The 14,976-nt window shown below is 40.3% G+C and overlaps 1 protein-coding gene across 3 annotated transcripts in view; it reads left to right on the forward strand.

The window, feature by feature from the left end:
- Positions 1 to 14,976, forward strand: part of LOC126415972 (uncharacterized) — a 296,810-nt gene that overhangs the window by 231,940 nt on the left and 49,894 nt on the right. For all 3 annotated transcript variants that reach the window (XM_050083470.1, XM_050083472.1, XM_050083471.1), the window contains 2 exons: positions 6,303 to 6,486; positions 8,783 to 8,956. In XM_050083470.1, coding sequence (XP_049939427.1) covers positions 6,303 to 6,486; positions 8,783 to 8,956 — 358 coding nt within the window. The remainder of the gene's footprint in view (positions 1 to 6,302; positions 6,487 to 8,782; positions 8,957 to 14,976) is intronic.

The following is a 14,976-nucleotide window of genomic DNA, read 5'->3' on the forward strand; positions in this document are numbered from 1 at the left end:
CACATATACAGGTGGCTGTAATATCAACAATTTGGAAAAGACTAGTTGTTGCTTACCATAAAGAAGACACGTTAAGTTGTAGACAGGTACAATTAAGACACTTACATAAAGCTTTTGACCAAAACCTTCATCGGTAAAACACACACACACACACACACACACACACACACACACACACACACACACACACCACACACACTATTCATACACAAAAGCAAGCACAGCTCGTGCACGCGTGACCCCCAACTCCATCATCTCGGGCCAGAAAGCAACTATCATGCGGGGTGCAAGCAGCAGTCTGGATTTGGCAGGGAAGGGGAACGGGTAGTATTATATGGGTGGGGTGGGGGGGAGAGACAAACAGTCTGGTGGAGTGTGCAGGGGCTAGAATGTCAACAGGTGCAGCGTCAGGAGGTAGTGGGGCAGGGAAGTGGGGAAAAAGAGCAAAAAAGGAGAGGAGTGGGGAAAGATAGGCAGATGCACTGGCAGAGGGCAGCAAATAAACAGGGTGGGATATGGGAATGGGGAGCAGGTGATTGGACAGAGGGGGTGAAACTGTTGGGTGGAGGATGTGGGGAAGTATGTTACCATAGGTTGAGGCTGGCATAATTACAGGAACAGAGAAAGTGCTGTAAGAGTAATTGCTATCTGCGCAGTTCAGAAAAGCTGGTGGTGTAGGGAAGGATTCAGATGGCTCAGGTTGGGAAGCAGCCATTGAAATCAAGTGTGTTATGTTCAGATGTATGCTATGCCACAGGATGGTCTACTTTGCTCTCGTCCATAGTTTTGCAGTGCCCATTCATCCCAGTGGACAGCTGGTTGGTGGTCATGCCAGTATAAAATGCAACAATATGGGAATTGTGGGTCTACCTTGTTGCAAAACACTTTTGTTATTTATTTGTTTATTTACTAGTTTCAGTGACAAATATCACCATCAGTGGGTTCTTTAATTCTAAAACATGCAGAAATAGCAGTTATAAAATATTATTACATGTGTACTATTTGTTTTTAAAATATTGTTTGCTGTGAATATTTTCATAAAACCTTATTTACTATATGTCACAACATTGTTTTTAAGATTTTTGTCACTGTTTGTTGCATATTTTTTGTGTTTTTTCTGTTGCCATTTTTCTCGGCATACATCGTGTCATCTGCAATTGTACGAGTGACTGTTAGTCAACAAATACGAAACGTGAACTTACGTATGTCAGCGTTATACGTTTGGTACTGCAGCAGTGTTGTGGATAGAGTTTTGGTGTGCGTATGAATGGTATGTGTGTCTCTTTTAGTGATGAAGCCTGTGGCCAAAAGATTTAAGTAAGTGTGTTTTAATTGTGCCTGTCTGCAACTTAATGAGGTTTCTTTACAGTAACAAGCAATGTCATTTCCACATCATTGATATTCCTACTTGGAGTTTCCATTATATGATGGTGGTACACAGCACCAAATTTCAGGCATTATCTCTCACCACGGACAACGCAATGGCCGTCAGCCTTCATTTAATGACTGAGAGCAGCGGCATTTGCGTAGAGTTGTCAGTGCTAACAAACAAGCAGCGCTTCATGCCGTAACTGGCGAAATCAATGTGGGATGTGCAAAGAACATATCTGTTAGAACAGTGCGGCGAAATTTGGTGTTAAAGGGCTATGGCAACAGATGAACGATGCAAGAGCTTGCACTGAGAGCACAACGTTGCCTGTAGCACTTCTCCCATGCTCATGACCATATTGGTTGTACCCAAGATGACTGGAAAATTGTGGCTTGGTCAGATAAGTCCAGATTTCATTTGGGGGGAGGGGGGGGACGACCTGATGGTAGGTCTAAGTGTGTTGGAGACTGGAGAACCCACAAAGCTGTGGATCGAAGTTGTCAAGAAGGCACAGTATAAGCTGGTGGTGACTCGGCAATGGTTTGGGCTGGGTTTATGGGGAATGGACGGGGTCCTCTAGTCCAGCAGAATCAATCATTGATTGGCAGTGGCTATGTTTGGCTACTTGAAGACCATTTGCAGCCATTCATGTACTTCTTATTCTTAAACAACAACGGAATTTTTATTGATGACAATGTACCATATCACTGGGCCACAATTGTTCACGATTGATTAGAAGAACATTCTGGACAATTTAAGGGAATGATTTGGCCACCCAGATCACCCAATATGAGTGCCATCAAATATTGCGACATAATCAAAAGGTCAGTTCGTGCATAAAATAGTGCACTGGCAACACTTTCGTAATTACGGACAGCTGTAGAGCCAGCAGGGTTCAGTATTTCTGCAGGGGACCTCCAGTGACTCATTGAGTTCATGCCACATTTAGTTGCTTCGCTGTGCCAGGCAAAAGGAGGGCTGATATGGTATTAGGAGGTATCCCATGACTTTTGTCAGCTCTGTGTAAAGTGTAAAGAGCGTAGGAAGAACCGATGGTGTAATAGACATGGTGCTTATTTATGTAATTTCAGCACTTTTTCTCTTCTTGATTATCTTGCCAAATTCTGTATATTGCATGAATTCATTTGGCCTTAAACCTTGTTTTCGTTTTTTTGTTCTCTTTGTTTGTTTAGCATTAAGTCAAACTGTCAGACCTTTGTTGTGACACAGCAATTGTTAGTAAGTGCAAAAGAACTCTGCTGCAGTTAACAGACCATGCCATGTTATTTTACTGTTCCATTCTTGATTGGGAGACAGTTCTCTAATGCTGTAACAAGAAATTTCTGTTCCACAGTGTAGTTGATGAGGAGTTAATTCTAATGCCACAATCAGAAATATGATTTCCACAGTTGAGGATTGGGACAGAAATCACAAGTAACACAACCAGATGCTAGACAGTTTATTATACTATGTGTATAGTGATATAGTTGTGGTACGGAATGGAAGAAAGAAATTTTGGAAACGGACACGTTACATTATTGTCCTGTAAGAGAGGACAGATCTTTCATTACTCTAAATTACAATTCCAAAGCAATATATTGAAAAAAAAAAGACTTTGCTATCAACATATTTGATGCCTAAAATTAAATATGAGTGTTTGAGGGTGTTTAAGAAGTTGACATAATGACTGTTATAACTGGAAGTTTATGGAAAATAATAACATGATAATATGTAGTTGTCTACTCAGAAATCTGTTGTGAACTGCAGTGAACATTCACAAATTGGTGTGAGAATGCAGATTTCACTTTGCTTCTTAGGATCCATGCTGACTCCTATGATCACTGCAATTCTGCAAAAGAGAAGTAGAACCTTTACATTAGTAGAGGATGCTGCTACATAAAAAAAGGTGACCCACAGATTAAATTCAACTGAAATTTTTAGTTCAGATTGCAGTTTCAAGTACGTTTGCTCATTTAGTGCACTGTGCTGATGATTATTACTATGATATTTTTGGTACGACCATGTTTGATTTGTTATTTCCCCAGCATATTGTTGACAAAAGTAAGGAACCTAACAGCTTGAAGGTTGGTTTCAACACCATGGTGCTCTGTTTGACATCATCCTATTGGGTTTGGTATCAGAATGCCTCATCTAGAAGTATTATTAGTTGGACTGGCACTCTTGACACAGAACCCTAACCACATTGCAAGCTGGTAATTTTGATATGCGTGAAGTGTGAGAAAATTGCTTTTAATGCCAGAAAAAAAATCTGACTGACTTGAGACCTCAACACCAAATGTGTCGATATACCATATTTACTCAAGTTTGAGATGAGATACCCCCCCACCACCACCAAAATTAATCATTTGAAAAATACAGGGTCACATTTACAATTGAAGCTATGTCAGTTGCAGTCATGTGAAGGGTACCCCTTTCTCTCCCCGACTGTTGTCTGTCCATAGCATGCTGCTGTTGTGCCTGCCACAACAAAAAAAAAAATTGGTAATTGTTTTCTGGACTTACTGGTGAAAGTAATCATGAAATTACGTTACTTGTTAATTTTCTCCATTAAGCATAATGTAACAGCAATTTTACCAAAATATATTACGCATTAGCAAAAGAAAAGACTTCACTAGTTTCCTCATAATGGTGGCAAAGAGATTGCAACTGCCTTTTCATTTGTAGGTGGAACTGAAAATTGGACAAATACATAACAGTAGTATAAATTTCTACAGGAGAAAGTAAAAGTGTAGATAGGGGCCAATGGCATACTTAGGTGTTTCGTGCACTGGTGTTGTCAACAGTTACCTTGACAGTATGACAGGAATGAAAGGGGTTTGGGGGAGTGAACTGCTGGTTGTACACAGCTAATGGGAGAGAATTGGGCAACGACTATTTTGGAAACAGGAGTCAAAGGAAAATATTTTCACATTTTCATGTCAATACAGATGCAAAATTTGCCATGTATTTGCAAAAAACAGCTGCATTCTCAGGTCCCATCATAACGACAACCTAAAAAAAAAAAAAAAATAAAATAAAAAAAAAAAACCAAAATTATAAATTTAATTGCTCTTTTATTGCCTCTCATTGGTTAGGTTAAACTATCATTGCAGATAATGATACCAGTGGTGGTGGTTGTGGTGGTGGTGGTGGTGGTGGTTAAAAATAGTAGTACCACACACGACTGGCTGAAATAGTAAGCAGAGAAGGGAGTGAAGATAAAAATTAATGCAAACAGTTTTTTTGTTTATTTTATTTCTCCATGTATTTTCGAAATGCAGATAATCAATAACTGGCATAAGTTTAGAGTATGTACAGTGTTATTAACTTTCTTAGGCAGATAATTTATGTAAGTGAAAGAGTCTGTGATTTTGATTAGTCGAATATGTTAAGAATAAAATGTTCTCAAAGAACTTCTTTAAAATAAGAGTGTTGTTGTGTTTTATACTTGGGTAAACATGGTACTTTCCCATTGAATCATCAATTTCATTACTGCTGCCTAAACACTCACACTCAAAAAGAGCTTTAAGTAAAGTTCGTACTAGAGGCATTTCATCAATAATGCACAGGTTGGTATTATTGTGGATTGTTTGATGCAACAACAATAAAAATTACGTCAGATGTAGTGGGGAGCTTGAGGAAGAAGCAAGTCTTTTTGTGTTTTTGCACTTTTGCTGTGCACTCTACCATAAAATTGGTGAGAGGTAGAAATGGACCATGCGGGGATCTCTGGTACTGTGACTGTTGAAGATCAGAGGTTGTACATCAAGATTTAAACTTTATGTGGCAAAAACCGGACAGAAATCCACGGTGCGTGAAGTGGAGTTTGTGGTGAGTTAACAGTGGACCATTGTACACTCTCACATACAGCTAATCGTTTTCGTGGTGGTTGCCTGAACAAAGACAATACTTAAAAACCCGTAAGGCCAGAAACGTCAACAGATGAATGAAGTGTGAAACTTGTGGCAGATGCTCTTGAAGAAGACTGCAGTGCAGATTGTGAGGAAATCTCTGAAGCCAGTATTCTGTATTCTGATAAATGATTTGCAGAAGAGAGAAATTTCTGCAATATGGGTCCCACACTGTTTGGCTTCTGAAGAGAAGCAAAAACGCCTGGACATTGCAACCTTGCTCAATTGACGATTCGACGTGAAGATCAAGGATTCTTGAGTCAAGTTGTCAGTATTGGCGAAACATGGATAAGAGATTCTGAAGCAGAGTTGAAATCACAGTCGAATGAGTAGAGCTTCAGATTCTCCACACACAAAAAAATTTCAACACACTCAATCAGAGCTCAAGCAGATGATAATTTTTGCTTATGATCACCAAGGAATCGTCATGACATAATCCCCTATGGAACACCCGTGACACCAGTGTATTATCATAACTTTATGCTAAACCTGCGCAGAAAAGTGCATAAAATCTGACCTCAGTTGATCAAGGCTGGGCCAATCATTCTCCAGGACACTGCTCGCCCACATATCAGCAATGTTCTAGCCCAAAAGCGGCGCAATTATGGGTGTGAAGTGTTGCCACATCCTACCTACAGCCCGGACATGAGTCCATCAGACTTTGACTTGTTTCCGAAGTAGAAAAAACCAATGCGTGGACATCATTACCTTTCTTTGGAAGAGGTTTCTATCACTATTACACAAGCCATTTGAAAGAACAATTGAAGTGGTTTCCTGTATGGAACAGTAAAGCTTCTGAGACGTTGGGATTCAGTCGTAGAGAAGCAGGGAGACTGTATTGAAGGACTGTAAAGAGATAATGGGAAAAAAAATTAAACATATAAGAAAAAGTATATAGTGTGCATTATTTTTGAAATGTCCCTTGTATGTTACTTTCTACCATTGATTTGCTACTGTTATGTATTCTGCATCTTACATGCATTGGTAATGCACTTAGGCTTTTAACTTTTTTCTTTCTACAGTACGATCTTCTGCACATTTTGACAAGATTTCATGCCTCTCTGTGTAAAGCAGAAGGTCTTCGTGAACGAGCACAGGCTTTTTGCTATGATGCTCTGTATTCTCTGAAAAGGAAGTGTTTCCCAGTTATCTACACTATTCTGATACATTACCCAGAGGTTTTCCCAAGAGCATCGCTTGGAATGAGTAAGTACTTGCAATGAGACAGAAACATAATTTTATTCTTGTATTTTATTTTAATTAATTGTAGGAACTGTTAATAGTTTGGCTGCATGGTAGTTGTAACATCAAGTAAAATATGGATTTTAAACAATGGAAAATCCAGGATGGAATGTAACAATATCTTGAAAAGGACAGTTGCTACTCTCCATATAGCAGAGATGCTGAGTCACAGATAGGCATAACAAAAAGACTGTCACAAAATAAGCTTTTGGCCAACAAGGCCATTTTAAAAACCGTTGTGTACAATTCGTACAGAAACCAGATGGTAGTTACAAAGAGTCAAGGGGCGTGAAAGGGAGGCAGTGGTTGAAAAGGGAATGAGCCAGACTTGTAGCCTATCAGCAATGCTATTCAGCATGTACATTGAACAAGCAGTAAAGGAAACCAAATAAAAATTTGGAGTAGGAATGAATTAAAGCTCAGGAAGAAGAAACTAAAACCTTGAGGTTTGCTGATGACATTGTAATTCTGTCAGAGACAGCAAAGGGCTTGGAAGAGCAGTCGAACAGAATGCATAGTGTCTTGAAAGGTGGATACAATATGAACGTCAACATAAGCAAAACAAAGATAATGGAATGTAGTTGAATTAAATCGGGTGATTAAATCGGGTGATGCTAAGGGAACCAGGTCAGGAAATCGGACACTAAAAGTAGTACATGAGTTTTGCTATTGTGGCAGCAAAATAACTGATGGAGGACAAAATAGAGAGGATGTGAAATGTAGACTGGAAATGGCAAGAAAAGCATTTCTGAAGAAGAGAAATTTGTTAACATTGAATATAGATTTAAGTGTTACGAAGTTTTTTTTGAAGGTATTTGTCTGGAGTGTAGCCATGGATGCATGTGAAACAGGGATGATAAGCAGTTCAGATAAAAAGGGAATAGAAGCTTTTGAAATGTGTTGCTACAGAAGAATGCTGGAGATTACATGGGTCAATCATGTAGCTAATGAGAAAATGCTGACTAGAATAGGGGAGGCAAGAAATTTGTGGCACAACTTGATCCAAAGAAGGGATAAATTGATTCGACACATTCTGAGAAATCAAGGGATCGCCACTTTAGTATTGGAGGGCGGTAAAAATTGTAGAAGGAGACAGAGACGAATACAGGAAGCAGATTCATAAAGATTTAGGTTGCAGTGGTTATTCAGAGATGAAGAGACCTGCACAGGATAGAGTAGCATGGAGTGCTGCAATAAAACGCTCTTCAGACTGAAGACCACAACAACATTTTACTCCTCCTTATGAGATTATTTTTTAATCATGACACTCTTTCGACCTCCATCAGAGTCTTTGAGTCTGTTGGAACCAGAGAGACATCAGTAAAGAATTTGCTAGATAAATGATTGAAAAATTCTGCACAAATGGGTAAAGTTCAAAGTATCAACGGTATAGGATAACAGATCAATGTGTGTTAGCATTATTACTGCTGTAGCTGAGGTAAATAAAAATGTCCATTCAGTCAAGTTGTTTTTACAAAGTACATGGAGGTAACATTACACTCAATCACTGTATTTATTTGTGTGGTCATAAGAGTAAAATAGTCATATCTGCATGGCAGATGAAAAAGTCTCTTGTACAGTGTGTAGTTGTCATGCTTAGTGTCAAAAGTGTGTGAATGTTGTTTAAAAGAAACAAACTTGGACAGTCACATGAAAGTTAATCCATGTCATCTATTTATAATGGTGAAGGGGCTAAATGTGTGTGTGTGTGAGAGAGAGAGAGAGAGAGAGAGAGAGAGAGAGAGAGTGTGTGTGTGTGTGTGTGTGTGTGTGTGTGTGTGTGTGTGTGTGTGTGTTTTCATTTCACTTAGCTTGAAAGCTAAGCTTTTTCTTCCATTCTTTTTGACAGTTTGGTGGCTCCAGCAATAGCTTCTATGGATGAAATTAAGCTGCTGCGTATTTCTTTGAACAAATTTAATCAGCAGTAATATATTGGCTGAAAGGGAATAGCTTGTCAAAGAGGATAAAATAGAAACTGTTACCTTTGTCAGTTAGAAAATTTTTTGACTGAAAACTAAGATTTGGTTGTGCTACTGTAGTGATTATGAGATTTGTTCCTGGAGACTACTTATTTTACAACATTTTGTCTCAAAACAATCACACTTGAAGAAGAGAGAGTCTGAACTTACATTGAAAACCAGTTGAGTGAACAGTAGTACATTAGCTGAGAAGCAGTAACCTGCAAAAATGGGTTTTGTATTTTAAGTACTCTTCAGATAGTTAGATTTTGTTTTTAAATTGTGATTTTTTTTCCTTGCAGATTCACCTGTGTGCATTTCTATAGTTTATAGCATTTTTACCTCCATGAATCAGGCTATCAATACTAACCTCAGAATCAAACCACTGATCACATTGCTGTGTAGAATTTATGATTATAAACTGCAGGAAGTTCTGTCATTTGATTTGGTGGATTGCTTCCTCAATCATTTGAAATGTAAGTACAGTAATTCTAATTTTTGTTTTTCATAAATTTTTAATCTGTGGTTGAGGAGACAAACATTTTACTGCAGTGTATCTTGAAAATACTGTGACCTCTGTATTTACTTAATGTTGAGCTGGGTTTGAAATAATTTTGTGAAAAGAGGATTATTGAATACCTAGTGTTTAAGGGACTAAACTCCATGGTCTCACTCACTTTGTGTGTGGCCCATCACTACTACACCTTTTATTATGACTGTCTCTAAATACAAGCTCTATTAATAGTGTAAGCCTAGTGCATAAGCTGTATGTGTGATGAAGTGGGTTTGTTGAGTCCCAGTATGCTTTTCAAGATATAGGAAACAAAGACGCATTGGTGGAAAAAATGGTGGTTGACTTTACTATTGCACAGGCTGTACACGAAAATCATTCACAGAGTCACTTACAGAGCAGTGCAGCTGCAATTATGTACTGTCACGTAGTTGCAGACAGAAAGAGTTCAGAATCAGAGTGTTCGGTAAGTGCACTGAAGCTGCTTTCTAGCACAAGTCTCAAAATCACCATGGACAGACAGAGTGAGGAAAGTGTCTGTCCACTTTATGAATCTAACGAGGGTTGAAACTTAAATAGTGGCAACTACTTATTCACAACCGATACAAAAGAGTTACATGGTTGCATCTGTTACTGTCCTTCAGAGTAGTCACCAGGTTTGTGTAGAACCCATTACCAGCGATGTGGAAGGTGTAGTATACAATTACCAGAGCCTGTTCTGTTGATGGTGTGAATGGAGCGGTCAAAAGTTATGGTGATTCTCATGTACGACTGTGATGGTGTTATCCTAACGCATTACGTTCCTCCATGGCAGACCGTCAATACACAGTATTATTGTTCGTTTCTGGAGCATCACCTGTGACCAGCTTTGCGAAATAAGCGGCAACACTTTCTGCGCAGCCCACCCATCATTTTGCACTACAATGCGCGGGCGCATACAGCAAGCTGTGGCTGCTCGTTCGGTCGATGGGACTGGGAAGTACGGTATCATCCACCATACTCCCCGGACGTAAGTCCTTGTGACTTTGATTTGATTCTGAAGATGAAGGAAACACTTCAGGGCATTCGCTTCAGAACTGTTCCAGAGGTTTGACTGGCAGTAGACCGCTCCATTCACGCCATCAACAGAACGGGCTCTGCTAACGGTATACTAGGCCATCCACATCGGTGGCAATGGGTTCTATACAACGCTGGTGACTACTTTGAAGGACAGTAACAGGTGCCTTAAAATAAGGTGAATATTTTCGAGTCTGTGTGGCTGTGTGATAGAATGCTTGCATGGCACATAGGGGTCCTGAGTTTGATTCCTGACTGATGCAAGTTTTCTAAACAACGGTGCTTATCCTAGGAACATTTCTGTGAAGCATAGGGTGGAAAAAAAATTGTAATTTTTTCCTTTTTTAATAACTTTAAATTTTCCATAAAACATCGGCAATTACGATACGTGATTAGAAATAAGAAGGTATGCATTTTTCATAAAAATAATAATAATAATTTGAAATGTAAGAACAGTAATTTTAAATTTTTGTTCCATAGAGATTTGTCCTTTGTTCCATAGAAATTTTCCCTGTACATGCAATCCCCAAAAGTAGCTTGGCTGTTGTAGTTGCGAGAGGCATTGCAGTTTACCCACCTGAATAGCCAGATGTGTTAACAGGACTGCTTCTCGGATGGGAACGTGCATCGGCCCTGGATTGAATGTGCTCGGTGGATTAATGACAATGAGCTGGTGTATTAAGGACAATGGGTTGGTGTGTCGGCCAGCCTGGATGTGGTTTTTTAGGCAGTTTCCCATGTTTCACTGGGAGAATAATGGGCTGGTTCCATGTTTTGCCTCAGATATATAAACATTTAGAACACTTTCTCGCACTTCCACACTAACTTTACTCTTTACACAGACAGATGGGGTACATTGCTTCTGTCCTGGGGCGTGAATAAAAGCCAATGACATTTGCTGTTTGGTCTTCTTTAACACTAGGATCAGAATCAGAACATTGTGTTTTATGCCTCTGACTTCAATATCTTCTGGTGAGAATACAAAACCGTTCCCCCATTTAAAAGGCACACAAGGTCAGATATGTCCTTTTTTAAGTCTGTGCCTTTGGGGTTTGATGGTGCTCGGAAGCCCAGACTAAGAAATGAATGACATTTCTGTATTGGGATTTGTAGACTCCTAGATTAGTATGCGTCCAACATGTCTGTTGGCTGCCAACTAGCGCCTGAGCCAGTTGTTGCTGGTTGTGCTGTGGGAGATAAACTGCCTACATTGATCCTGGACTTCCAATTGCGTCTGGCAGTTACAATGTGGGCAGAGGTCATAGGGGTGTGAGAGTGGAGGCTGGGACTAGGGTTATACTTACTGGTTATACTTACTGGGTGAATGGGGGACAGGCAATGGGCATTCACTGCTCGGGCCCTTGAATGACAATGCTGAGGGATAGTAAGGGCTGTCTCATGGGTACTGGGCCAGGCGCAGGTGATTTAACAGTGTGCAGTAACTGCTTCTGTGCAGCTGCTTCTTCAGGCTGCAGTCATTAAAAGGGTGGAACTTGTGTTGAAGCAGTTCAAGGCATCCTCAGATGCTGATACCCTTCTTCACTGTAGTTAAGATTTGAACATCATGAAAATCCCTCGTCCTCTGAGTTGAGTTGATAGCTGGATGGGTTGAGATGGTGGTTGAGCATTGTGTTCAGCACTTTGACAGAACTGTTCAAAACTGAGACAAACTGTGACCCACTGCCCAGTGCCTCTTTGCCAGAGATGTTGGTCAAGACCTGGTAATGCTACATATTTTATTTTGTGTTGCCATTCACGATACAAATTTGAAGTTGGGGGTAGCATCCACTACTAGCAGCCACATTGCCCCTGGAAAGGCTGAGCACAATCAGTATCCACCTGCTCCCAAAGGTGCTCCAGTTTAGGCTGAGGGGACCTGGTTCTAGGTACAGTAGTTAGAGGTCTAGACCTTTCTTTCGTATCTGCAGCAATGTCTGGCCAATATACCATATTTACTCGACTTAGAGATGAGGCTTTTTCCCAAGTTCGCCATTGAAAAAATTCAGGGTGGTCTTACATTTGCCAATATGTAATAAGGTGGTACAGGGGTTGTCTTACATTTCTTTTGAGGCTTTGGCACTTATGGTCTTGCAGAGATGTAATTTGATGAGAACAGGACGGTGAAATGGTGGTTTTGTGGCACCAGCTTGGCCGAATTTGGGGAGGATAGTGGCTCCAGGAAGTTCCATATAAGTGCACACTCTGGCGCAGAGTGAAAAATTCATTCTCTATATAGCTATCATGTTTAAACTGTACTTTGGCTCAATCTAAGTATTTTCAGAACTGAAATGACATGAATGGACAAATACTCGACAATAATACACACTTCTACAGGAGGGGGTAAGGGGGAGTTGACAAAAAAGGAGAGGAGTAGGGAAGGGCGGGTGTGTTTTCAGAGAGCGGTACACAAAGAGGATGAAGGGGCAGGAATAGGGAGGTGATACAATGGAGCGGGGGAAAAACTGTTGGACAGAGGGTGTGGGAACAGTAGATTACCTTAGGGTGAGGCCCAGGTAATTTTGGGAGCAGATAATGTGTTGTAAGGATAGCTCCTATCTGCACAGTTCAGAAGAGCTGGTTGTGGAGGGGAGGATCCAGATGGCTTGGGAAGCAAAGCAACCACTGAAATCAACCATTTCATATTCAGCTGCATGTTGTGCCACAGGGTAGTCTATTTAGCTCTTGGCCACAGTTTGGTGGTGGCTGTTCAACCTGGTGGGTAGCTGGTTGGTTGTTACACCAATATAATGCGCAGTTTTTTATATCAGCCACTGCCAAACTGTGACCAAGGGCAAAGTATGCTACCCTGTGGCACAGCATGCAGATGAACGTAACATGCTTGATTTCAATGGCTGCTTCACAACCCGAGCCATCTGGATGCTCCCCTCCACCGCCAGCTTTTCTGAACTGTGTAGATGGAATTTACCCTTACAACACATTCTCTGCTCCTGATATTGCCTACGGTAACCTACTGCCCCTGCACCCTCCACCCAGCAGTTTCCAACCCCTCTGTGGTATCATGTCATCCTTGCTCACATCCTCTCTGTGGGCCACCCTCTGACAATGTACCCACCTGCCATTTCCCTTCTCTACTTATCTCCTTTTCTGCCCCCTCCCCACCTCCCATGTGCCAGACTGCAACTCAATGTGTTACCTTTACAGATAGTAGCAATCTATCTTTTCTTTATATTGTGGAGATAATTAATTCTTAACATCAGTATGTTCACACTGTACATTTGAAATGCAGCACAGTAAATCAAACGTGAGATCCAGCAACTGGTCTATAGCACGGATTGTTTATTTTCAAGGTTGGCAACAAATGATGATGAAGAGCACTGTTAGCCCAAAATGACCTTATTTCCACTGATTCAGCACTAGGTTCCCAACAGGATAAAACATCGTTGTTGTTGAGTATGCTTAATGGTAAGAACAGTAAATTGAAGTGATTGATAATGGATGCAAATTACAGCTGTGACTCTGTTGAGAAATGTGAATCTACACTTTCGCAGTTCACATTTGGTTCGTGCGGATAGTACAACATAAATTTGAACCTAATGGTTTCTCATGAAGCAGAGGCCACAAACAACTGTGCAGCAGGAAGAAAATTTGATGTCACAGAAGTGAATATTTGTAGGTGGCAACAGATGAAGAGATTGCTAGTTGTATACACCAAACTTGCAGGTGAGCAATACGTGGAATGTTTCATGAATTAGAGCAATAGGTTGTTGAACGAAGGTACTGGAGGTAGACAGGAATTTTCCAACTGCATCCATCTCTGAACTCGAAGCAAGTATGAGCTGGTGGTGATGATGGTTAGAGTGATGGGGCTCATTTTATGACATAGAACAACATTAGTTCAGAAAATTGCCACAATGTTTGACGAAAAACTGCTTGCCCACCAGCATCTTACAATCTTCTAAGAAAATATGTCAAAATTTTGCAGTAGATAGTGCTAACATTCTTAGGCAAATCTTAAGATAGGTTATATCGATAAAGTAGTTTGTAAATTTGATTAGTCACAATATGTTAAAAATAAAAGTTTCTTGAGGGCCGTCTTAGCAGCACCTTCATCGTAGATTTCCCCCAGTGTGCAAGTCTTGCAATATAATGTACAGAGCAGTTATAATTAAACTTTTGCTACTTGAGCCTGAGTAGACAGAAGACTAATCACCATGTGGGTGCCCAATATTATAGAAATGATGTTGAGACTGTGTGCTGCAGACTTTGCATTTTTAGTAGTGATAATGTCATGGCTTGCCATTAGGCGCTGGTACTGGTATGGTGAAATTAAGGTTGAAACACAAGCGTCAGTGTGCAGTACAGTTGCAGTCGGTCAATATGGATCAACACGGACAAGGTGATCAGGTCTTTACTTGTAAAGCTGTTTCATCAAAACAATAGTAATAAGGCTGCAGCTTTTCATGTATATCGATGCTTTAAGGGAATAAGGAGAAGTCCTGTTGCTGCACTGGGATTAAAGAACGTGATTGATCCCCAGCAAGTTAAGGTCATGACAGATGCACATAGTTCCATCTGTTTTCTTGCCTTTTAACTAGACAGGGTGGAGGTGATAACACAGTGCACAGTGCTCTTGTAATGTGTCTAGTTGTGCCTTTACATGCTGTCACATACCAAAGGTTGTTGAGGGAGCACTACAAATAGTGGCTTAACTGATGCTGTTCAAGATCCTGGAGGGGGGGGGAACTTCTGGCACAAATGGCTGTCCATGATTCTGACAGAATATTTCTAGATTGTTGCACAAAATGGTACTAGAAACTAGGTTTCCATGTTCTTTAATTTTTTAATTTGAAATCTGCAGAACAAAAGAGGATTACCAAAAAAATAAAAAAACTGGTGTTTTTGATTAAGCTGTGATTAAGAATGTTAGTACTCGACATACTTTGCTTTGACTGTGATTTGACCATTGAA

This window comes from Schistocerca serialis, chromosome 1 (assembly GCF_023864345.2).
Source record: "Schistocerca serialis cubense isolate TAMUIC-IGC-003099 chromosome 1, iqSchSeri2.2, whole genome shotgun sequence".
NCBI classification, from domain to species: domain Eukaryota; kingdom Metazoa; phylum Arthropoda; class Insecta; order Orthoptera; family Acrididae; genus Schistocerca; species Schistocerca serialis.